At 40.7% G+C, this 27110-nt stretch overlaps 1 protein-coding gene across 2 annotated transcripts in view; it reads left to right on the forward strand.

Annotated features, from left to right (window-relative positions):
• The first annotated feature begins 2633 nt into the window (after positions 1 to 2633).
• phf2 (PHD finger protein 2) overlaps positions 2634 to 27110 on the forward strand; it is a 155159-nt gene continuing 130682 nt past the window's right edge. For both annotated transcript variants that reach the window (XR_010020456.1, XM_063068125.1), the window contains exon 1: positions 2634 to 3178. Coding sequence is in view for 1 of the 2 variants with exons in the window: in XM_063068125.1 (XP_062924195.1) it covers positions 3081 to 3178 (98 nt within the window). In the remaining variant the exon portion in view is untranslated. The remainder of the gene's footprint in view (positions 3179 to 27110) is intronic.

The following is a 27110-nucleotide window of genomic DNA, read 5'->3' on the forward strand; positions in this document are numbered from 1 at the left end:
ACACACAAAATGCTGGGGGAATTCAGCAGGTCAGGCATCATCTATGGGAACAAATAAACAGGACTGGAAGGGAAGGGGGAAGGTGCCAGAATAAAAAGGTGGGGGGAGGAGAAGGAGGACTAGCTAGAAGGTAATAGGTGAAGCCAAATGGGTGATGAAGTAAGAAGCTAGGGGTTGATATCTGGAAAAGACACTGAAGAAGGAAAAGGAATCTACTCGTAACAAGTTGCTGCAGGCTATGTTTGAAATATTAATGGCTAGAATTTTTTTCAGATCACCCATCACTGTCATCTGAAGCAGCTACAGTGGGAACTCTTTTAACTTCCAATATGCAACAATAGGACATATTGCAAAAGTCTGAAAGGAATGGTTAAAACTATCATATTCTGAATTGATCTTTTTTGAAGATAGTTGATGGCAAGATCTATAAACTCTTCGCCCAGTTGCTTTCGCTCTTTCCTTCAGCGATATTCCTCCTCAAACACCCAAGCCAGATGTAGCAGAATACTAACAATGGAATAAAACTTCCAAAGTGGCCCAGCTTAAGCACAATTTTTTTCCTCTGAATTCAGTTGCAGAATGCAGAAAAGTTCACTTGTTGTGTCATATGGTGGTGCACCGGGAGCAGCAGATACAAGTCTGTTCGTTCAGGAGCCAGGGTTGGATCAATCTTTGCCTGGCATCCCATCCACAGCCGTTCCAGCATGGGTGGTCCTGAGTTGGCATTGCCTGATGGAATTCTTGAAGCACGCAAGCCTCCACATGACGTCAATGTGCTGATCCAGGTCGTGAAGGAGAAAAGTTCAATATTAGCCTTACAGTGTAAAGCATATCAATTGGGCTTACATTCACTCTATAGCAGCACTGCAAAATTCTTTCTGATGATTGTCTGCTGTGCAGAAGTATCACAAGGCAATTCAGCTCTCTCTCGAGATGAACATAATAAACTAGCCGAAACTTCAATACAATTCTCAGTGAATGTTATACCATCACAGATGGCGTTTTATTGACCTGACTGCCCTCTTGAAGATTGCGCATCACTTACTTTAAAATTAAAAAAGGATGGCTCTTTAAGTTTAATACATCCCCCCTCCATCAATGTAACCAAAACATTTATATGGTCTAGTGTGGGATCTTGCTGTGCAAAGAACTCTGGCTTTTTCTACACCCATGATAAAGCTTTAGCTGTTCTTCTTTGGGAGTAAGTATTTTGGGAAGTTCCAAGAAGGACATAAAGCATTATACAAGGTAAAAGTCTTTGACTTCAAAAAATCTCAACAGTCTTCTAAACCAGTATAGAATTTTATAATATAATATACTTAAATCATGTTTTAATTGACTACACATGTCTCTAGAGTTCCCTAATCCAAAATGGCAAATGGCATATTTGTGGTTTCAATACCAGAAAAATTTGTGCAGAACAAAAAATTTCCAGACCTCTTATTTTTTTTATTCCAAAGTTTGTTTTATAACACTGATACATTGTAAGTAAGAACTAAGTTGTATGGATTTATCATTTATGTTTTGTCTTTTTCATTTGCTGACTGTTTGCTTCCAGCTTTTATGTCAACAAAGTATTCTTGATAATAAAACACAATAACAATGATGTTTATATGTGGATAGAATTAATACTGTGGGTTTTGCTCATATTCCAAGTTTTACAAAGTATTCGCCCGAAGAAAGTTTGATTTCACTCCCCTCTTGGTATGCAATTCCAAAGTCAGGGTCTGATCTGGCACCAGAGTGAAGCAGAGTAAAATTCCATGAGAATGGTCCTTAGCTCTGAAAACTATTTGCTCACAATTTTACCAATGAAATGTAAATCCAGTGTCCAGTACAAACCATCTCTAGGGGTTAACAGAGTTACAGATTTCTTAATAGATCTTTAGTGGGGCTGGGGCATGGGGAAGAGTTTTCACTTTGATTATTAAACTTTCATTTTTCTAACAGTTAAGGGAAAGCTCTGTGTGCATATGAACCCAACCTGATAATCTCACTCTCGGGAAGAATAGTTGCACATTGAGGCAGGTAGGACCATTGTCAGGTAAACACATTTATGCTTCTGAAGTGGAATAATTCTCTTTGTAAGCACACTTTTAAACCTTGTCAGCGTTCAATGGTTCTTTACAATAAATATTCTCTAACAATTCAGTTTGTTCATGCTGAATACTTTAGAACTGGTGTCACCGATAGAAAGTTAGCAAAGGTTATCTGTGATGTAAAGACATCAATTATACCTTAAATTCTCACATTACAACTAAAGAGTCATAACAACTGTACGTCTATAAATTATGCGCCTATTATATATTATAAATATTTCTGGGCCGTCTAATTTTAGAATAGTTTATTCCATGATATTTAGTAAACGGTGGAATCCATAGCATTGTAACATATTCTTCTCACCGTCTTCTGAACATAACTTCTATTCCCCCCTGCACTATTTTTTAAAAAGCGTTTAAGAAAAGACTTTTTTTTTCTGGCCCCCCTAAATCCATAAGAAGTAATAATTTTGCCGAGGGGCCCGCGGACTGGATGCGTGTGTATGTGTACAGTAACGGTGCGAACATACTCGGCTCTAACAACTGGGGCAAAAGGTGCACTCCTGTCTTCCCTCTCTCTCCCCCTTCTTTGAAGTTTGAAAATGACAGCGTTGCTCGGGAGCTGCTGAACAGGCCGCTGTTACATTGTAGCCAGGGCAGGCTGCGCTGGTTACAATAAGTATTAAAGCTCCGCGAGCGACTGGCTGACTGACGTAATTTTGCAATGAAAGGATACAGTCTGCTCGGTACAGTAGGCAACTGTCAGGCGGCGGCGGCGGCGGCGGAGCGCATTGTGCCCACAGCCGCAGCTTAGAGAGGATGTGAGCAACTTCGGGAGCAGGCTCCGTGCGAGAGAGTGTGTGTATGTGTGTGTGTCGGGGAAGAGTTGGAGAAGGCGGCGGAAAGAAACAACAGAAATCCCCCCCTCCCCTTCCATGTAAACGCTCACCCGACATCGCAGAAACACAGAGGAAGAGGAAACCTTAGGGAGAATTTGTTGAGCAGGAAGAAGGCGCTTCTCTCAAGCTGGAGCCAACTAACATGGCGGCTGTACCAGTCTACTGCATCTGTCGGTTACCTTACGACGTAACTCGATTTATGATTGAATGCGATGCGTGTAAGGACTGGTTCCACGGCAGGTAAAAGGGAGCTTTCCCCCCCTCCGTCTCTTTTCTTTTCCTTGCTCCCCTTCTACTTGTTTAGTGCCTGAGTTGGGTGACTGGAGGGAGCAGGCTGCCGAGGAATTATGAGTTTGGCGGGAGGCGAGTGGCTCTCCTAGGCGAGGGTTATTTACGTTGGTTGGGAGGGAGCTGGGGGCTCACGGGGGTGGATTAATTTATTGGGGGGAGGGAGTGAGGCCTGGGGGAGAAGGTGGTGCTGCAAGCGTTTTGGGTGACAGAAGCCGCTTGTCATTGTGGAATTAGTGGCCTTGTGCAAAACACTGTCTGCCCTGAGGTTCGGGGGGTTTGTCCTCAAGCCACGGAGGTGTTTCCCGTGTTTTGTTTGTGCCCAGTGATCCTTAAAATCTACCCAGTAACGGGGCTACAACCCTGTCCCCAGTGTAGACATATTTACCATATGTTTTACAAGTAAAGGACACCCCCCCCCCCATTTCTTCGTCGAATTGCTGGACTATTTTCTAGCTGCATTTACTGAATTATCTGCGCCCTCTGCCTTGGGGGACGTTTCCCGCTTTTGTTTAAATTGATAAAAATTAGCGGGGCCTGATGTAAATATTGACAGTTTCACTCGGCTTTATTTATCATATTTCCACGTGTAAGTTCTGAAGAGTGTCAGAAAACCTCAGTTGACGTCTGTTAATTCACTGTTGTTCTGAAGAGTTTGTGAAAGCACTGAGCTTCGGTGCTGGTAACCGCTTGATATTCACATTAAATGTCACCTGTGATTGTTATTGTAGTCTGCAAGGAACTTATTTTTGTTTCAGTCCGGCTGTGTTCCCTTTAAAAGGAAAATTGAACGTGAGCTTTGTCCGTGTGGTTTAAACGGTGAAAGTTTGAGAAGGATTTCGTTGAATACCTTTAGATACGTAGATTAGCAGAAAGTTTCTCCGGAAGTTTTTTTTCCTGGCGCTCGTCATACAGTGTGAAATACGCCGTGAGGCTATTTCGTCCATTTCAAAATGTAATGTTGGCCGAAACACCACGCCCCCTCGAATTAGAAACCTTAGGCCTAGTACTTGATACTTACAGAGTTTGTACTTTCAAAAGTTAACTTGTTATAAATTTAGGACTTCCAGAAAATGGTACTTCTTCCTCACTACGCCAAAGGTTTCTCCTTTGGTGAACTGACAATCGTGGTGATGTGCCTAAATCTACCTGGATAATTCACCGTCCAACAGCAAGGCAATTGGATCTAGCCGGTGATAGGTGATTTTTATTCAGTAACATTCTTCATTCTAAGGAGATAGATGTGGTTCGGAGAGGGGGAAGTCACCGCTGTTCATAATGAATTTTGTTCAAAACTGAATTTTCAGTAGGGTGGTGAAATGGATTTGTGGCATGAGGTAAAGTATAGAAGTTTTATCTGGAACTTTACTCCAGCTGACGTGCTTCCATGTTTTAATCTTGAAATCTACACTGTAGATATTTTGGGAACAAGCTTACAACAATCGGAGCATACTAATTATAGTCAAAGCCTTATTATTGATGTGCAAAGGTAAATAAGTGGATATTTCACTGACAAAATGTGAAATCAGCTGTTTTTTATTTACTAATCTGTGGGGATATATTTTCATAATCAAGATCATTTGAACAGAATAATAAGTAATTGCCAAGACAAGTTACTGTCTTATGTCTTTGGCTATAGCACGATATAGCTGCAATTGTTTTTAATGGTGGAAGTTAACTACCAGGTCACTGAAAACCTGTAGTAGAATTTAAACCAGTGTCACTTAGCAAAAGTGTAACTGTACATTATGGTAATTTTAGCCTTACTAATGTAGAAGTTTTCTTTGAAAGTTAAAGTTGCCTGAATCGAATGGTTTCTTCCTTAAGATGGTATAGAATGTTACAAGCATAATTAGCAAAATTGCCCGGAGTTCTGCTTGGCTGCATTGATTTATTTGGCATAATCCAAGAAGACTGTTTTTACTGATTTAAAAGATTGGATTTTTTTTTCTCTGGGAAATTATGTTTGCTGCCAATATAAATAGGTAATTTGTTTTTTTTTAAAAGATGTTTTCAGTAATTTGAAATTTGTTTACAATGATGTGGTGAATTGATGCACCTTGTCTTTTTTATGGTAGATAATTATTAGCAGAATTAATGCCTGAAAAATAATCTGGAAGTTTTTTTAAAAGTGTGTTTATAATCCTACCTGGCTTGCTATTTATTTTGCACCCTATGAATAATCTTAAGCAGAATCATAGAAATAACTTAAATATTGTACAATTTCTGTTTGTTAGGCCCAAAACACAAACTTTCCACTCGTGTCTTTGATTATGCAAAAGAGCATTTCCATTAGTTAATATCTGCGGCATATTTTTCATCAAAATGCACAGAATATTGAAGTTCGGGGATGCTAGCATTAACAACATATTATCTGCAGTACATTCTCATGATTTTATTTTATGCAAATTTAAAGATGTGCTCATTGAGAATAACCATTGAATTATTGCAGAAACAACCACATTAATTCACATGTTGTGGATTAGACTTTAAGGATATTCATATGTACATGAAGTGTAGGTAAATAAATTGCTGTGGGTGATCTAAAGCATTACACAATAATCTCATTTAATTCCTCCCTTAACAATATTTTTAATTAATGGTTTCTTATCACCTGTCTTACAATCGGAGTAAAGTCTTCTTTATTCTATATAAATCCTTTAAAGTTTTGAAATGGTAATTGATTTTCTTTGGGAATTAATTTTAGTATCTCATGCCTCTCTTTTCAACTGAAGTTGGATCTACACCACACAATGTATGGATTGTGGAATGTTTTATTCCACCCACATTAACCAAATTTAGCAATGGATTGCAGCTATTTGATCCTCTGACTTGACTCTTGGTTGATGAGGCTTTATTGAGTGTAAGGAATTTCTGCTAAAAAAGACAGTCATCCAGAGAAACTTTGACAACCAGCCCCCAGGTATATTGACAATATGAATGATCAGAAGACTGAATGTGTGAACATCAGATGTACTTAAATACCTCCAATTATCACTTTTAAATGTTCAACTTAAACAATCAGATACTAAAAAATATGAAAATAATGAAATACAATTAAATTAACAAACTTAATTCAAAAATGTAAATTACTTAAAACTTGATTAACTCACTCCAAAACAATCCTCCCCATGGAAATATTGAAAGTTCAAAGTGAATTTATTGTCAAAATACACATATTTTATCTATATACTACTTAGAGAGTCTTTTTCTTGCAGGCATTCACGGGGAAAATCAGTACAATATAATTTCACAAAATACTATATGGTTGTTATCAATTCTTGTCTGTTTACAATGTGCAAAAGAAGCCAAACTGCAAATTTAAAAAAAATACTGAGAACAAGAGTTGTAAGGAGTCCTTGAAAATAAGTCTGTAGGTCGTAGAATACTTTCAGAGTGGTGGTTATTGAAATTATTTTTTGCCATTTCAGGAGCCTAATAGTTTGTAGGGTAATAGCTGTACCTGAACCAGGTTTGTAGGTCCTAAGGCTTCTGTAACTCCTGCCTGGTGGTAATAGTGAGAAGAGGGCACGGCCAGCACTCCATATAAATGTACTCAATAGTTACTGAAGTTGAACCATGGTTAATCTGGGAATCTACAGTACTCCTGCAGTTGGAATGCATGAAGACTCCCAATATCAGGGTTCAGTCAGAATGATGGTTGTGAAGATCACTCAGGAAGTTGGAAACTTCCACATTTTCACAAGTGTCATTCCGAAATAGTTTGCCCATCAGTTTGATCTCGCTTCAAATCAACATATTTTGATATTTTAAGATCAGTTGTGATACGGCTTACATGCTGTAATGGGGTAGGGCAGCATTGCCAACAACAGTGTGTTGCTTCTGAATGAGGAGGGATACACGTTTTGACTGAAAGGGTTTGGAATATCACCACCCACCTGGACACATAGTCACTGTTGCAAACATAAGATCGTCTTCCAGAGAATGAAGCTGGAGAAAGCAACTGGCCTGGATGGTGTCCTTGGCCACGTCCTTAGACTCCATAGCTATCAGCTGGTGGAGATATTTGCATGAAGTTCCAACCTGTTTTAAGAAGGCAAGCAATGACCACCTTAAATGACTTTGGCTTGGTGGCTCTGACATCCACCATCATGAGGTGTTTTGAGATGCTGGTCACGGCATGCATTAGTTGTAGCTTCTCAGCAACCTCGACCCGCTGTAATTCATCCTCACCGAAATAAGTCAAACTAATATGGCAGGGGGATGGGAACCAGTTTGATAGAGCTGAGGATTAGTCTGCAGGTTTACAAGTAGATGATGGATGTAACATGAATGTAAGGAAGGACGAGCCAATGATTGGGCACAAATGCAGACAGAGCAAAGAGTTAAATTGTACTCCAGAGGCAAAAATTCAAAAGGGTGAAGAAAGCAGGGCTGAAGGCACTGTGTTTAAATGCGTGTAGCATTTGGAATAAGGTGGACGAACTCGTGGCACAGTTACAGATTGGTCGGTATGATATTGTGGCTGAAAGAAGGCCAGGGTTGGACGCTTGATATCAAAGGATATACTTTGTATCAAAAGGACAGGCAGGATGACATAGGTGGTGGTGTGGCTCTGTTGGTAAGAGATGGAATTGCATCTTTAGAAAGAGGTGACATGGGGTCAGAAAATGTTGAACCTTTGTGGGTGGAGTTAAAAAATTACAAGGATTAAAAAAAACCATTAATGGAATCATATACAGGCCTTCAAATAGTAGCCAAGATGTGAAGTTGAGATTGCAAAGGGAGCTGGAAAAGGCAGTTAATAAGGATAATGACACAATTGTAATGGGGGACTTCAATATGCAAGGGGATTGGGAAAATCAGGTTGGTGTTGGATTGCAAGAGAGGGAATTTGTTGAATGCCTATGAGATGGGTTTTTAGAGCAGCTTGTGCTTGAGCCTACTCGGGGAAAGGCTATCTTAGATTGGGTGTTGTGTAATGACCCAGATCTAATGAGAGAGATTAATGTAAAGGAACCCATCAGAGGCAGTGATCATAATATGATTGAATTCATACTGCAATTTGAGCGGGAGAAGCAGAAGTCACATGTATGAGTATCACAGTGGAATAAAAGGAATTACAGAGGCATGAGAGAGGAGCTTGCCCAGGTGGATTGGAGGGGAATACTGGTGGGGATGATGGCAGAGCAGAGATGGCTGAAGTTTCTGGAAATAGTTCAGAAGGCATAGGGTAGATATGTCCCCTAGAAGAAATTTTTCCTGAATGGCTAAGCTAGGTAACCGTGGCTGATGAGGAGCTTAAGGACTGCATAAAAACCAAAGAAAGAGCATATAAGGTAGCAAGAGTGAGTGGGAAGTTGGATGATTGGGAAGCTTTTAAAATCCAACAAAAGGCAACTAAAAAAGCGATAAGAAGGGAAAAGATGAATAATGAGGGCAAGCTAGCCAATAATATAAAGCAGGATACTGAAAGATTTTTCAGTTATATAAAGAGTAAAAGGGAGGTGAGAGTTAATATTGGACCACTGGAAAATGATGCTGGTGAGGTAGTAATGGGGGACAAAGAAATGGCAGATGAACTTAATGGGTACTTTGCAGATGTCTTCATTGTGGAAGACACTACCAGTGTGCCAGAGGTCTGTGAGTGTCAGGGAGCAGGAGTGAGTGCCATTGCTATTACAAAAGAAAAAGTGCTTGGCAAACGCAAAGGTCTTGAGGTGGATAAGTCACCTTAATATGGACTACATCCTAGAGTCCTGAGAGAGGTTGCTGAAGAGATAATGGTCATGATCTTTCAAGAATCACTTGATTCTGGCACAGTTGTACAGGACAGGAAAATTGCAAATGTCACTCCACCCTTTTTAAAGCAAGGAAATTATAAGCCAGTTAGTATAACCTCAGTGGTTGGAAAAGTGTTGGAGTCCAAGGATGAGGTTTCAGGATACTTGGAGGCTAATGATAAAATAAGTCAAAGGGACCATAGTTTATGTAAAGGGAAATCTTACCTGACAAATCTGTTAGAGTTCTTTGAGGAAGTAACAAGCAGAGTGGAGAAAAGAGAGGCAGTGGATGTCATTTACTTGGATTGTCATTTACTTGGATTTTCAGAAGGCATTTGATAAGGTGTCACTCATGAGGCTGCTTAACAAGATAAAATCCCTTGGTGTTACAGGAAAGGTACTGGCATGGATAATGAAATGGCTGACAGGCAGGAGGTAGTGAGTGGGAATAAGAGGGGCTTTTCTAGTTGGCTGCTACTGACTAGTGGTGTTCCTCAGGGGTCAGTATGGGGACCATTATTTTTCACATTGTCAATGATTTGGATAATGAAATTGATGGCTTTGTGGCAAAGTTTGCAGATGATACGAAGATAGGTGGAGGGGTAGGTAGTGCTGAGGAAGCAATGTGATTGCAGCAGGACTTAGACAAGTTGGAAGAATAGGCAAGAAAGTAACAGATGGAATACAGTGCTGGGAAATGTATGATAATGCATTTTGGTAAAAGGAATAATAGTGTGGACTATTATTTAAAGGGGGAGAAAGTTCAAACATCAGAGGTGCAGAGGGACTTAGGAGTCCTCGTGCAAGACTCCCAGAAGGTTAATTCACAGGTTGAGTCTGTGGTAAAGAAGGCAAATGCAATGTTGACATTTATTTCAAGGGGAGTAGAATATAAAAGCAAGGAGATAATGCTGAGGCTTTATAAGACCCTAGTCAGGCTGCAGCTGGAGTATTGTCAACAGTTTTGGGGCCCATATCTCAGAAAGGATGTGTTGTCATTGGAGAGAGACTGGAAGAGGTTCATGTGGATGATTCAAGGAGTGAAGGGGTTAACATAGGAGCGTTTGGCAGCTTTGGGCCTGTACTCACTGGAATTTAGAAGAATGTGGGCAGGATCTCATTAAAACCTTCCGAATGTTGAAAGGATGCGATAGGGTGGATGTGGAGATGATGGTTCCTCTAGTGGGGGTATACAGAACTAGAGGGCACAGCCTCAATATTGAGGGGTGACCTTTTAGAACAGAGGTAAGGGGGATTTTTTTTTTAGCCAGAGAGTAGTTAATCTGTGGATTGTTCTGCCACAAACTACGGTGGAGGCCGAGTCCGTGGAGATATTTAAGGCGGAATTTGATAGTTTCCTGATCAGTCAGGGCATCAAAGGATATGGGGAGAAGGCAGGTGTGTGGGGTTGAGTGGGATCCGGGATCAGCCATGATGGAATGGTGGAGCAGACTCGATAGGCTGAATGGCCTAATTCTCTGCTCCTATGTCTTATGGTCTGAGTCTATAGTGGATGCTGTCTCTCTGGTCCTGCACTAAATTTTGGAGCATCTGAACAGAAAGGACGTGTATGTTAGAGTATTGTTTATTGACTTCAAACGCCTATACCTGGGAGTCAATGCCTCCCTTTGCAAATGGACCAATGACTTCCTGACCACAATCACCACAATCATATAGACAGCAACACCTCCACCATGATTATTTTTAACACTGATGCTATTAAGACTGTGTTTTCAGTTTCTATTCCATTACCTGCATGCTTGCAACATGCATAGCCAGATTCTGCTCTAACCCCATACACAAATTTGCAAATGATACCACAATGGTAGACCAATTATCAAACAACAATTAATCGGAGTAAAGGAAAGGAGATCAAGAGCATGGTAGCTTAGTAGTCTCTTACTAGCTCTTCTTTCAGTTAGTCCTGACGAAGGGTCTTGGCCCGAAACATCGACTGCACCTCTTCCTAGAGATGCTGCCTGGCCTGCTGTGTTCACCAGCAACTTTTACATGGGTAGCGTGGTGCCACTTTTTCCTCAAGGTCAGAAAAACAAAAGAGTAGGAAGGCAGACAGTGCACCTGCTTCTGATTACATCAGTGGTGCTGAGGTCGACAGGAGAGTTGTCAAACAGCTTAGTACATCATGAAAGCCAGCCTCCTCTCTATGGACTCTGTCTGTACTTCTAACTGCCTTGGCAAAGCAGCCAGTGCAGTCTCAAATCCCACCCATGCATGACATTCTCTTTCCCCTCCCATCAGGCAAAAGATACAAAAACCTGAAAGCACATAGTTACTTCCCGTTAGGCGCTGGCGCGTAGCACAGTAATATACATCCTTTATCACTGTCTGTCTTTGGCTATTTTCTTTATTGTGCCTCAGGTGTGTTTCAGGGTCCTTCATCGTGCTTCCTGTCGGTTTTCCCTGGTATCAGTCATTGAAGTCCTGGGTAGAGACTCAGGAATACCGTCTCACGTACAGGTATAGAATGATTCATCATTGCTCTTTCCATAACAATTTTTTTGATCTGTCAGGGTTGGTAGCCCTGAGTTGAACCCCTGAACCTGGAGGACCAGTGGACCACTCTTAGTTTGGCCTCTACCCTTTAACCTGTTTGGCATGAGTGATCCTACCAAGAGCCAAAGCACAAGGCCCTGACTCCAGCCAACGTAGCTCTCCAAGTCATTGAGATAATGCGAGCCTCCAAACCCTTCGACAAGGTTGTGGTCCTCTTGGAGGTGAAAGCACATACCATCAGGCTTAAGGACAGCTTCTGTCCGACTGCTAAAGATTATTGAATGGTTCCCTAGTATAATAAGATGGACTCTTGACCTCACAGTCTACCTCACTGTGACCTTGTACCTTATTATGTAGTTGCACTGCACTTTCTCTGATCTGTAACACTTTATTCTGCACCCTGTTACTGCTTTACCTTGCTCAACCTCAATGCAGTGTTCTAATGAATTGATTTGTATGAACGGTATGCAAGACTAGTTTTTCAGTGTACTTCAGTACATGTGACAATAATAAACCAATTTACCAAATTAATTTCAATTTACCAAGATTAAACACCAAACTGATTTTTCCCTCCTGAAAGCCTTCTCTTCCATCCTCCTCCCCCCCCCCCCACACACACTTCTCATGACACTTTCATTGTTATTTTGCATTGCAGTACTCAGTTTAGCTGTTGTGGGGGTAATGAGGAGTCAAAATTACCAGCGTGTGTAGAATGCACCATGACTGATACTAAGTTAAAATTGCAAATTCTATTATGAACCTTCATTTAGTAGTGAGTTAGAACATGCATTTTGCACGTTTAAGGCTAAAAAGGTATCCTCATCATTCAAAGTAAATTTATTATCAAAGTACATAGGCCACTATATGCAACCCTGAGGTTCATTTTGTTGCAGGCATACTCAATAAATCCAATATCTGCAATAGAATCAATGAAAGACCTCACCAACAGAGCGACCTACCTATGTACGAAAGACAACAAACTGCAAATACTAAAAGAAAGAAAATAAAATATACAGCAAAACTAATAAAAAAGGAATAAATATTGAGAACATGAGATAGAGAGTCCATGAAAGTGAGTCCATTGGTTGTGGGAACTGTTCAGTAATGGGGCAACTAAAGTTGAGTGAAGTTATCCCCTCTGGTTCAAGAGCCTGATGGGTGAGGGGGTAATAACTGTTCCTGAACCTGGTGGTGTGGGTCCTGAGGCTCCTCTACCTTCTTCCTGATGGCAGCAGTGAGAAGAGAGCATGACCTGGGTGGTGGTGGGGGCTCCTTGATGGTGGAAACAGCTTTCTTGCGACAACGCTTCGTGTAATGAGTGGTGAGGAGGGCTTTATCGTGTTGGACTGGGCCATATCCACTACTTTTTGTAGGATTTTCCGTTCAAAGGCATTGGTGTTTCCATACCAGCTGTGATGCAGCCAACCTATATACTCTTCGCCACACATCAATAGAAGTTTGTCAGAGTATTAGATGTCATGCCGAATCTTTTCAAACTGTGAAGGAAGTAGAGGTACTGCTGTGCTTTCCTTCTAATTGCACATATGTGGTGGGCCCAGGACGGGTTCTCTGAAATAATGACACTCAGATATTTAAAGCTGCTGGCCCTCTCTACCTCTGATACCCTAATGAGGACAGGCTCATGGACCTCCAGTTTCCTCCTGCTGAAGTCAACAATCAGCTCCTTGGTCTTGCTGACGTTGAGTAAGAGGTTGTCTTGTGGCACCACCCAGCCAGGTTTTCAATCTCCCTCCTATATACTGATTTGTCACCACCTTTGATTTGGCCAATGACAGTGGTGTCGTCAGCAGACTTAAATATGACATTGGAGCTGTATTTGGCCACACACTCATGAGTATAAAGTGAGTAGAGCAGGTGGTAAGCTCACAGCTTTGAGCTCTAACTGTGCTGATAGAGATTGTGTTGCCAATCTGAACTGATTGTGGTCTGCATGCGAGGACATGGAGGATTCGATTACACAGGGAGGTATTGAGGCTAGGATCTTGATGCTTATTGATTAGTTTTGAGGGGATGATAGTTTTGAATGCTGAGCTGTAGTCAACGAAGAGCAATCTGATGTATGCACCCACACCGTCCAGATGTTCCGGGTTGAGTGAAGAGCCAATGAAATGGTATCTGCAGTGTACCTGTTGTGACAGTAGGCAAATTGGGAAGATCCAAGTCATTTCTCAGGCAGGAGTCGATATGTTTCATCATCACCCTCTCAAACGCATGGTATGGTAGCACAAAGCTTTACAGTAAAGGCGACCCAGATTCAGTTCCTGCCTCTGTCTGTAAGGAGTTTCTACGTTCCTCCTGTGACTGCGTGGGTGTCCTCCAGGTGCTCCTGATTCCCCTCACAGTCCAAAGACCTACTGGTTTGCAGTTAATTAGTCATTGTAAATTGTCCCGTGATTAGGCGAGGGTTAAATCGGGGGTTGCTGGGTGGTGCAGCTGGAAGGGCAGAAGGGCTTGTGCCAGGCTGTAGCTCAATAAATAGCACTTCACTGGATGTGAGTACCACTGTATGATAGTCATTAAGGCAGGTTACCACGTTCTCCTTAAGCACTGGTTTAAATTGAAGTACAGAATTGATCCATGCTGAGTTGAAAAATGCTAGTTTGGATTTTGTATGGCTTGTGCAGGCGGGGATGTGGGTGTAGTAGAACACTGGTATCTTTTGTAGTTCACTATTATTGAAGTCTAAAGTGAATAACATCTCCCAGTGTCTCTGCTTATGCTTTTAAATAAGGATTTTTGCTGGTTGTAACCTGCTCTGTTAAACTTAGTCCATTGTTATCTCACTGAGGGACTTACTATTTAACATAGGGAAGGGTGTGAAATTCTGGCTCTTATTGCCAATTCTCCTCAAAAAGTTAAGGTTTGTCTGTTCATGTATAGGTAAATTTTATGATGTGGATTCATAATTCATAATCACTGCCAAGCCACATCACTGGCAGTGAAAGTTAACTTTTACAATTGTGACATCTCAGTTCTTAAAATTATAATTCCTGTTTTAAAGATTTTAAGCTTTCGTTGCCTCTTTTCCTTCTGTCAATCTCACTTTTTATTTTTCAGTTTTACTTTTTGTCCATGATTTGGGATTGCATTAACTGATCTAACTGACATGTCCTTGTTTGGATTGAATGGGATCATGTTGTGTGGACACTTTTGTTGCTAAAGAGCTCTGAGGTTTGAAACTGCAAAATTATTTTGGTGTGTGTTTAGCACATGATACCATATTGATAACGATGAAACTTGTGGTCAGTGTATTGCTGGGGGGAGGGGTGCTAGATGCCTATTAACGCTCATTAAAGCAGTTGCATGCTCTTTTGGTTGGCAACATTTTTATTAGAAACCTCTGATAATACTCAATTAAGAATTTCAAACACTGTCTAAAGCCATACTCATTTTCCACTGTTCACGTCTTGCTCAGCTGGATTGACAATGCTTCAATTAAAGGAGATTCTGAAGTCAATACGGTGGCAGTTGGGGGCAAAGAATGAATATACAGTAGGTCTCCTGAAAATTCTCTCAGGAATTAAGATGGAGGAAACACAGCACTAATTCTTCTATCTTGACTAATTCTTCTATGTCATCAGGCATGTTGGACCATGTGATACTTCGATAGGATTCTCAATGTCTGCATGAAGAAAGGGAGAGATGATGCCAAACTACTGCAGGGTAGCAGAACAGGAGGATGTGGAAAGCTCTAAAAAAGAACAGTTGTTTGAGCTGGATTTAGTATTACTCCTAATGTATGTGATCCGGGAGACAGTGTATGAGACGCTTCACTTTAGAAAGGCTGCAGAAGCACTGGATTGCTATGCTGTTGGAATCTTTCGGGCTTTGATCAGAACTTGCAGTACTTGGTTGAGGAGGTCCACAGATTAATTATTGCTGCATACTCTGCATTGTGGTGAGTGTGACAGACTGTGGTTATGACCTGCAGTTTTCTGAGAACATGTACTTCAGGAAACATAACGAAGAGGAGGGAGGAAAAAAAACAGAAGGAATGGGAAGAGCAGTGTAGTCACTAACACTCCATGACCAAGGATCCACCAGGAAGTCCACCATTTGTAGTCATTTCTTTGAAACCTTTAACAGCTTCATCATCGTGAAGGGTATAATGCAAACATTTGGCTCTTCTACCAGGAACACAAGAAAGTCTGCAGATGCTGGAAGTCCAACTCAACGCACACGAAATGCTGGAGGAACCCAGCAGGTCAGGCAGCAACTGTGGAAAAGAATGAACAGGTGGCGTTTCAGGCTGAGATTCTTCTTCAGTACTCATTTGGAAGAATCAGTCATTTTGCACTATAAAGGGAAACAATGGAATCACGACACAGTTGACAATTATGAAACTCTTCACTCTGGTACCAACTGTTAAGTGGCTGCTCTCCAGGAGATCATGCTCACTCAGATATTTAACCAGCTTTAGTTATTATTGTCACATGTACTAAGGTACAGTGAAAAATTTGTCGAACACTGTTCATACATATCAATTCATTATAACAGTGAGGCACTCCTAAAGTAAAATAATAGCAAAATGCAGAATAAAGTGTAACAATTGCAGAGCAGGTGCAGTGCAGGTAGACAGTAAGATGCAAGGTCATAAGGTAGATTGTGGAGTTCATGAGTTATTGTACTAGGGAACCATTCAATACTCGTATAGCAGTAGTATAGAAGCTGTCCTTGAACCTGGTGGGATGTGCTTTCAGGCTTTTGTAACTTCTGCCCATTGAAAAAAGGTGAGGCGGGGAGAAAGAGAGAATGGCAGGGATGGGTGGGATCTTTGATTTGCTGACTGCTGGGTGGGGTTTTTAAATATGAGGCAGTGATGTCTAGATGGAAGCCATGGGGAGGGAGGCTGGTTTCCGTGATATGCTGAGCTATGTCCACAGATGTCTGGAGTTTCTTGAGGTCACAGGAAGAGCATCTGGATAGGATGCTTTCTAGAATCAGGATCTGAATCAAAATTGGATTGAAAAAGGATCTAGTGCTTTCTCAGTGTATATGAAGAATAAACTCTTCCCGGATTTCCAGCCGGGGACAGGTATCAATTATAACCGATGTTTCAATGACAAACTCCTCTCCACCTTCATCAGGGATGCCTGGGCATGTCTAATCTGGTGATATTTATACCCCTGTTGTCTGTCCCTCCTGATTGGTTAGTTGTCATCCAATCAGGTTTCCCACCTTGTTTACAATCAAAGTAAGTAAGGCTAAGTAAGAAGTGGAATTCGATTGTAAACAAAGTGGGAGAGCAGTAACCTGATTGGCTGAGAGGGTAGCCTTGTGGGGCACCAGTGTTGACAGTGCTTTCTGTCCTTACTTTGTGATCCTGTCAGGAAGTCAATATAAAGAGAGGTATTGAGTCCAAGGTCTAAGAGATTGAAAATGAGTATACCTGAAATTATAATATTAAAGGTGGGCGTGTAGTTGTTAAATAATAGTTGAATGTGGGTGCCTGCTGTCCGGTTAATCCAGAGATGACTATAGGGCCAGGGATATGGCATCTGCCAGAGACCTGTTTCAGCAGAAGATGACTTGCAGTGGAACAATTTTGTCTGGAGGGATGGAGTTAATGCTTCTTGGTGTACTTCATGATGATAGATGTCAGAGCCACCAGATTGTAGTCCTTAAGACACATTAACTTGTTTTAACAGAGTACCAGAATAATAGTAGTCTTCTTAAAGCAAGTGGCATACTCAGGATGAAGCAGGGAAGTTAGAAATGTCTGTAAATACCCCCACTAGCTGATCTGCTAAGGTGTACGAGGATGGCCAGATGCTTAGCGTGGGTTCACACTTAAGAAGTGGCCAGGTTAGCCAGACAATGATAGCAAATCCATAAGATTTGGAGACTATAGCCACTTTGGCAGAGCTTTGAATTTTCATTGTAGCTCTTCATTTCACAGAAGTGGTTCAGCACTTGTTCTATAAAAACTGCGACTGCAAACACTGTAGTCCAGTTATATGATGCAGTTTGTTGTTGGGTTGCAGATATCACTGGGCAGCATTAGCTCACCTCTTCAGAGGGGGGTTTAAATCAATCCATGGATCAAGATGGAGTCATATTCTCCAATCTGCTTTATTGTCATTTGTAGGCTTTCCGGTTGCTCATTCCATTAGCCTTTCAGCCTTTTGAAGTTTTGCCCCACAGCTGCTTATCTGCCTTATCCAAAACACATGGTAAATCCTTCTACCTTATGCTTCTTCCAATCAGAGTGGGTGTGACCTGTTACTGCTTGGTGCACCGTGTGGTGGGTGGTCACAGTCATGGTTCTTGTACCTGGTGCCAGTACAGTGGGGCCATTGACACAATGCATCCTTCCTCCCTTTCTGGGGGTCGACAGCAGTGCCATTTGGGGTGGGGTATTGGTGCTAGATTGGGATTATGTGGCATCTTTAACTTCTCCACTTTCTCTGTGGATGTGAACTGGTCCTTGCATTCAGCAAGCCGGCAATGATAAAGTATGAAAAATTAGCCACAGCAGCTGTCACACTGTACAGATATCTATGTGATGAGACCACAGAAAGCTTGGGAATGAACAACAGTTCAGGGAATTCAAGATCTGGAATCATAGTAGACCTGCAAAGAAGCTGAGTGGGAATAATACATCCTCTCTTTATTAAGCTGTTATCATGCATCTTGTTGTTTGTTCCTAAAATTGATGAAATCATCTTCGAGTGTGATAACCATTTTTTTAAAAAGTAAAATGCCCTTCTCTCAGTCAGGAGTGGTTTCATGCAGGCTTGCTTCTCCTTCCTTCAACCAGTTTTTGCTTCCACCTATAAGCTGCGATATGTTTTATTTCATGTGTGTATGGTTTTTGTTTCTGAAGTGTGAGTGTGATGGATATAATGGAGTATAAATATCAGTATATTGATAGATTTCCAGTATATTGTGTTGTGATTTTGGTGAAGGTGCAGTTTTAGAACATTGTGTTTTTGAAATGCAGTCTACCTTTGATCCTCTGGGTCATGTTGCTCTTTCTTATCCTCCTTGCAGTTCCTTGCTACGTCTGCTGGATTAGCTGCTGCCGTAGCTACTTCCATCAATCAATTAAAGCAAAATCAATACAATTAATAATTTACCCTTTCCTCTTTCTCGAGGCAGAGATTTTTGATTCAAAATGAATGTGGCTGATTCTCAGTTGGGTCTGGTCTGGTAAACATGGGGATATCTCGGTTAGGCTCTTTGTTCAGGATTTCGTTAAAGTCAAGAGTCCTGGGACAGGTACAGTGGACTGCCATTCAGTGACTCAGGTGGTCAGAGTAACTCCAGAATTTAAACCTTGACAATGGCTGTACACCAGAGGTTCCCAATAATTGTCTGAATTCAAGATGTGACACTGATAAAAGTACACAGGCACAGCATATTTGAGAAGCAACTTTATGAGAGTGGTACACATGCTGTATGTCTCTACTGAAAGTGTGGAGTGGACCAGCTGGTTATCAAGTAAACCTTTCAGGATGGCTGATAGATACAAATCAGCAGAGGAAATGTTTGTACTTTAATGAATTACACTTATAAAGCTTTTAAAATCACTTTGGTAATTTCTTTATGTCAATTGTCATAGTTTTGAAATGCACCTGAATGTCATAAACATCTAACAATTGTTAAATTACCACACATATTTGGCAAAAATCAAAACTCTTTTTCCCCTCCCCTCCCCCACACATGCGCGTGCGTGTACACACACACACACACACACACACACACACACACACACTTTTGACTTTTATCAAAGCCTACAAGGACTGAGGAACATGCTTCAGAACTGTCACTCAAAACTTACAGTGCTGTGCAAAAGACTTAGACAACTATACAGTGTACAGCTAGGGTGCTTAAGACTGTATTCGTCAACATGGAGCAAATCTGGCAGGCCAAAGGGTGTTGGGAATAGCAAGGGTGGGGTGCGGCAGGAGGGAGTGTGGGACAGGTGGGAGAGAAGGAGTGCCAGGGTTGGGCTGTGATGTGGGTGCAGACACACCCGTCCCTGAGACACCAGACAAGGTCATTTGATTCCAAACAGTTGATTTATTGATCATTACAGAATGTCTCTCTGGCGCTTCCCACTCCCTCCACTCTCCCTTCCCCTTTTTCCACTCTCAGTCCACAATGGAGACCTATATGAGAACCAGGTTTAATATCACTGGCATATATCATGAAATTTGTCAACTTTGTGGCAGCAGTATGTTGTAATACATAATAATATTTTAAAAAACTGTGAGTTAATAGAAATAAATAAAAATAAATAAAAAGTAGTGAGGGTAGTGTTCACGGGTTCAATGTCCATTCAGAAATCAGATGGCAGAGGGGAAGAAGCTGTTCATGAATCGCTGAGTGTGTACCTTCAGACTCCTATACCTCCTTCCTGATGGTAACAGTGAGAAGAAAGCACGTCCTGGGTGGTGGGTGTCCCTAATGATCGGCTCTGCCTTTTTGAGGCACCGCTCTTGGATGATATGAAGGCTAGTGCCCATGATGGAGCTGAGTAATTTTGCAAGCTTACTTCGATCCTGTGCTAGTGCCACCCCCTCCCCCATACCAGACAGTGACATATGTTGTGAATTTTTTTTGCTGCGGCAGCAGTACAGTGCAAATACATAAAATTATTACACTACTGTGGAAAATTCTTAGGCTCCCTACCTAAGACCTTTGCTCAGTACTGCACCTGTCATTTGTACCTATCTTTTTGCATGTCAGATGTAGAGAGCCTGTGGGGTTGGCTGACTGCATCTGGATCAGATGAGGATGAGTGCATGTTGATTCAGTTATGTGCTTAATTCAGACTTCGGATATTATTTCATTTTATTGGTTTGCAACCACGGACTGTCTTTGCTCTAACTTAAGTTCCCAACCTTTATAGTGCCATGGACCCCTACCATTAATCTGCCCTGACTTAACCTCCTTTGCCTCAGTGTTGATCATGGAGTATTGATTATGGAGTAATACTGCTGATAGTGTTGTTCAACTTGGTGCCAGATCTGTTGTAGAGACCAGTGCATTGAAATGGCTTTCGGCTACAGCAAATTCCAGACCCCCCCCAAAAAAAAACACATCTCTGAGCAAGTAGGAATGTAATGGATAAGTGATGTTGTTTAATTGGTATTGACTCCAAAGCTCAGGCCAATGAGTTTGATCCCTTAACCAATTGACCCCAGCTAGGGCAGCAGTACGGTTGACTTTGATATTCTGCTTTGGGGGGGGTGTGGAATCCAATATATACAATCTACCATTGATGAAAAGGATGTGTGAATATTGGGTTTGGCAATAAATATCCTGTGAGCATTCACCAACGCATTATGGATGACATTGGAAAAGCAGACCTTCTCATCACTGAAGCGTATTTTGGAATGTTCAGTTATAACTCAGCTTGCAATTTATGTTAACTTGCTATGAAACCATTGGTAAATGTAGAAAGTTATAGTTGTAATAGGTAATGTTTGTAGAGATTTTTTAAAATATCTGAGTTAAATTCTGAATACAGGTTGAGCATCCCTTATTCACAATCTGAAAACCTCCAAAATCCCCTTTGAGCGCTGACATGGCACGACAAATGGTAAATTCCGCCAGGGGCTGGAGAGGTCTCTGAGCACCACAGACAGTTCTGAGCTGAGAAGTGACCTCATGTGCCCTGAGTGGGGCTCAGTTTGTTTCAGCAGCCGACATAGCCACACCTTTGTGCATCACACTGTGATTACCGTGTGTTTTGTGCTCGCTCTCCGGTCTGTGCTGTGATATTGTTGAATATGTCAAAAAACCTGCCATTATCCCTGTGGGTAATAGTGAAAGTAGAAAGAGGAAGCATTTTATGTTTCTCTGTAACAGAGAAAATAAAGTTGTTGGAAAAACTGAACAGATGTAAGTGTGAAGCACCTGACAGAGGAGTATGGAAAGACCACTATCTACGACTTGAAGAAACAGAAGGACAAACTGTTAAAAGTTCTATGCTGAAAGTAATGAACAGAAGTTTTTGAAAAATAGAAAAACAGTGCATAAAGTGAAAAATTAAGATCTTGACTGTGTATTGAAAGAATTTGTCAGTGTTGGAGTGAACATATGCTGCTTAATGGTATGGGCTGATCATGAAACAAGTAAAGATCTATCATGATGAACTTAAAATTGAAGGTGTTAAATTGAAGGCATTAAAATTTACTGATTATGAAAATCTAGCACCAGAACAAGTTGTTGGTTGTTTTTTATAGTTTATGTAAAAAAGTAAAATACAACCACAGTGTACGGTAACCTTTTAATGAAAAAGTTGGTGAAGACTGAAAGCCTGCCGTTGTTTGTTGTTGTTCAACAGCTGATTCAGGTATCTTCGCGATACTGCTGTGCTGCTTCTGTCACCCTGCACACAAATATATTTTCATGATATTACAAAACAAGATAAATGCTGCACAAAACACTACACTACGTCAAGTTTGAGAAACTTGATTGAGAGAATACATCATCGTTGTGAGGAGGAACATCAGATGCAGCTGAGGGACCTGGAAATGGATGCTCTCAGAGGATGAGGAGACACTGTGCTAGATGACTTTAGAAGTGTTTCTTCCCGTGTCATCTGCCTTATTTCAACAAGGGTTTCTGTTGTAGCAATCGTTCTCTGATTTTAAAAGCTTTCATGATCGCTTGTTCTGTTACGAATGCAAGCTGCCTTAGCCTTTCAATTTCTCTATTGCTTTGTGATCAGCAGATACTTAAGAGTCATAGAGAAGTACAGCACAGAAACAGGCCCTTTGGCCCATCTAATCCATGTTGAAACCATTTAAACTGTCTACTCCCACTGACCTACACCAGGACCATAGCCTTCTATACACCTACTATCTATGTACCTATCCAAATTTCTTTTAAATGTTGAAATTGAGCTCATGTATAACATTTGTGCTGCAGCTCATTTCCACACTCTCATGGCCCTCCAGGTGAAGATGTTCGACATGACCTACCATGCACACAGCTATGCTGACCTTTCTTAATCAGTCCATGTCTATTTGAATACTCATATATCCAGTCTCTTAGAAAACTTTCCAATAATTTTCCCGCTACTAATGTCAGGCTCACCTGCCAATAATTTCGTGCTTTATTTTTAAAGCCTTTCTTAAACAGCGGAACAATGTTGGCTATCTTCCAGTCTCCGGTACTTCACCTGTCACTAAGGATAATTTGACTACCTCTGTTAGGGCCTCTGCAATTTTTGCCTCCCGTAGGGTCCGAGGGAACACCTTCTCAGTCCCTGGGGATTTATCCACCTTGATTTGCCTCAGCATAGCAAACACCTCCTCTGTAACCTGTATAGGGTCCATGAAGTTGATGCTGCTTTGCCTCATTTCTATAGACTCTGTGCCCATCTCTTGAATAATTACAGATCGAAAAAAATTATTGAATATTTCCCCCGTCTGTTTTGGCTCCACACATAGATTATCATTCTGATCTTCCAGAGGACCGATTTTGTCCCTTGCAATCCTTTTCTCTTACCACATCTGTAGAATCCCTCCAGATTCTCCTTCACCTTGTCTTCTGGAGCAATTTCATGCCTTCTTTTAGCCCTCCTGGTTTCTTTCTCAAGTGTTCTTTTGCATTTCTTATACTTCATAAGCACCTCATTTGTTCCTGCTTGCCTATACCTGCTTTGCACCTTCTGTTTTTCTCTTAACCAGGGCCTCAATATCTCCTGAAAACAAAGGTTCCCAAAACTTTTTATCTTTACCTTTTATTTTGACAAGCACATACCAGCTTTGCACTCTCAAAATTTCACTTTTAAAGGCCTTCCACTGACCAAGTACATCTTTGCTAGAAAACAGCCTGTCCCAGTCCACACTTGACAGATCATTTCTGATACCATCAATATTGGCCTTTCTCCAGTTTAAAATCTCAACCCTCGGACCAGACCCACCTTTTTGCATATTTACAGTACTTTGAAACTAATGACATTATGCCAAAGTGTTCCCTTACACAAACTTCTGTCACTGCCCTGTCTCATTCTCTAATAGCAGATTAGGGTATCGCATGCTCTCTCGTTGGGACTAATATGTACTGATTAAGGAAACCTTCCTGAATACATTTGACAAACACTATCCCATCTAGTCCTTTGACAGTATGAGATTCCCAGTCACTATTTGGAAAGTTAAACTGCTATAACAACCTTGTGCTTCTTGCAGCAGTGTCATCTCTCTACAAATTTGTTCCTGTAAATCCCTAGGACTGCTATTTGGTCAGTAATATAGCCCCATTAATGTGATCCTACTTTCTTATTTCTCAGTTCCACCCATTAGTCCCCACTAGACGAGTTACCCAGTCTGTCCTGATGGAGCATTGCTTTGACATTTTCCCTGACTAGTGATGCCACCCCTCCTCTAATCTCTCCCACTCTGTCATGTCTAAAACAATGGAACCTCTGGAATATTGAGCTCCCAGTCCTGCCCTCTCCTGCAGCCAAGTCTCACTGAAGACTACAATGTCATAATTCCAGGTGTTGATCCATCTGCCTTTCCTGTGATACTTCTTGCATTGAAATCTACGCTGCTCAGTACTTTAGTCGCACCATTCTCAACCTTTTGATTCCTGACCATGTCTGAGGTCTTACTAATATCTGTCTTCATAACCTCTCCACTAACTGTCCTGGCACTCTGATTCCTATTCCCCTGCAACTCTAGTTTAAATCCATCATGCAGCATTAGCAAACCGTCTTGCTAAGATACTAGTCCCTCTCCAGTTCAAGTGCAAACTGTCACTTCTGTACAGGTTGCAACTTATTACTACGACTTTTCAAAAATTTAATGCCAACATTTGTTTAAAAAATTTCAATTCAATTTTCAGGGACTTGTTTTGTTTGTCTGCTTGTTGTGTTTTGTGTTTTTCTGCTGAGCCATCAGGACAATCTATTTTGACACTGGAATGTGTGCTGACACTAGCGGGCTGTCCCCAGCACATCCCTCCTAGGTGCGTTGGTTGTTAACACAAACAATGCATTTCACTGCATATTTCCATGTACATGTGATAAATAAATACGAATCTGAATCTTTTGATCTCAGCACAGGAATATAATTTGCTTCCTGTTCACACCCTGGCCAGATCATAACACGGTCTTCCTGTTCCCGTTTGCAATTCTTTTTCCTTTCCCACTTCTTTGATCCAAGGCTGTTGGACATAGTTAGTCCTCTAAAATTGATCTCAGATCTGATTCCTTTTATTGAGATAATGTCTAATCCCCATTTTAGATTATGGGCATAATTAATAAGAGCCAATAAGTAATATTTAAAGTTGAAGATCCTTTGTAATGTTTTCCCTGACCTATTGAGTATTTGATTATATTCCGTTTTTATTGTTACTTCAGATTTCTAGCATATAATAATATTTTTGATTTCTCAATCCCAAGGGATTGTGTAAGAGGGAGGAAAAACTCAAATTAATTTGGCCATAATCTTTATAGTAATTTTATAATTTACTGTCATTTGCTCTTTTCACATCATTGGACTCTAGGACTAATCCATTATCCCAAAAAGTTCATCAATGAAATTTTTTCATGAAGCATTTAAAAAAAAAGTTACATTTTATCAATTTGGAGCAGGTGTCATTTAGTTAGAATTCAGTTTATTGTCATTCAACTGTACACATGTCTACCACCAAATGAAACGAAGTTCTTCGGGACCAAGCTGCACAACACAGTACATAGAGCTCACACACATAACACATTGCCACAAATAATAAGGTGCATATACAACACGTTTATAAAGTATACAGTATAACGCTGCCGGTGCTTCATATGTGATGTAACCTAGATGGTGACAGGCAGTTCGGTTGACTTGCATCTTGGGGGAAGGAGCTGTTTGCCATCCTAGCAATTCGTGTACCTCCTGCCTGATGGTAGAAGGTTAAAGCGACTATTGGAAAGATTTATCCTTCCAAAGTGTGAGCTCCTTTAGTCAACATTCCTCCCTTAACCACAGAAAAAGCCATTCATTCGTCTTTTCATTGCTATTTATGTTTCCCTACTGTGTGAACAGTTGCTGCCATATTTGCCTGCATAACACTGATTGCAGGGTAACTAATTACATGGAAATATTTTGGAACATCGTAGGAAACTGATGGAGCAACATACAATTGCAAGTTCTTTGTAGTGAAGCACTTAATCTATGTGTATAATGAGGGCAGGTGTCTAATTCCATCATTTCAGCATGCAACATCAGCTGCAAGTTGAATAAGACTGTGTGGCTGCCATAAATTTGAGAAAACTCATTAGTAAAACAGTTTTAATATATTCAGGTGTTATTCATGTTCAACACCTATTAGTTTCAGACGTAAGTATTAATTTTAAAGTAGGAGCTTTTTTGTTTTAGAAACTTGTTCTTGCCTTCTTTGTATAACACTGAATAACTTTTTAGAATGTTAAGTTGTTTTGACACATCCCCTTGCAAAACAAATGATTTTAATGATAATCATAAATTAAAATGATGGTTTGAAAATAGATTTTGAGCTGAAGAAGAAACAAATGGGTCAAATTTATTTTAGAAATTACTGTGTTTTATCCCCAACACACAAAAATTGGGTTAAGACTTTCATTAAGTTCTGCACATACTGTTCGTCTAAAAGTAAACACAATGCTGAAATGTTTGCAGATAAATAGTATAGACAGTAGATAAATATTAACTGGAATGTTATGTTGCACACAAAAAGAACTTGGTTTGGTTTTACTCTTTACCAAGTCGTTAGGGAAGTCCCAATGGCTTGTTATAGCATAAAAAGGAAGCTTGAGAACACTGTGAAGCAATTATTATTCTACTGATGCTATTGCAATGTAAAAATATGCCCTTCAAGATCTGGGAGTTTAGCTAAAGTAGATTTCTTTTCCTGCTTTAAGCATGTGTGTGCTTTCTGCCTGAATTACTTCATTTCCTGTTATGTTTCATCAAACTTTTTTTATTGTCTTTTCCTATTATGATTCTAACCCAGAGGAACTGTAGATGATGGAAATTTGAAACAAAAGCTGAAAAGGTCGGGCAGCATCTGTGGTGAGAGAGAGAAAACCGTGAGCCAAGGAATGATGAAAACGAGCATACCTTTTAAGTTGCAGGAAAAAGGGAGGGGTGGAGAAACCAGGGAATGTCCTTAATAGGATGGAAACAAAGACAATCCAGATATCACAAATGCTGATTGTGTTGTCCAAGTTGGGGTATTGAGGGCTTAGCTAATATGATTGTGAGAGGGATAAACAGAGGGATATGAAAGATAAGTGCAAAGTAAATTTTCTTATCAAAATACATATATATCATTATACACAAATCTTAGATTAATTTTCTTGTGGGAAGTTCAAGGGGGATATCAGAGAAAGGTTTTTTACTCAGAGAGTGGTTGGTGCGTGGAATACACTGCCTGAGTCAGTGGTGGAGGCAGATACACACGTGAAGTTTAAGAGACTACTAGACAGGTATATGGAGGAATCTAAGGTGGGGGGTTGTATGGGAAGGCAGGGTTTGAGGGTCAGCACAACAATGTGAGCCGAAGGGCCTGTACTGTACTATTTTAAGTATGTTCTATGTTCTTACTTAATAAATCAGTAGAATAGTAACCATAGTAGAATCAATGAGAGACCGTACCACCTTGGGTGTTCAACCTGT

The sequence above is a fragment of the Mobula hypostoma genome, chromosome 15, assembly GCF_963921235.1.
Source record: "Mobula hypostoma chromosome 15, sMobHyp1.1, whole genome shotgun sequence".
Lineage (NCBI taxonomy): Eukaryota > Metazoa > Chordata > Chondrichthyes > Myliobatiformes > Myliobatidae > Mobula > Mobula hypostoma.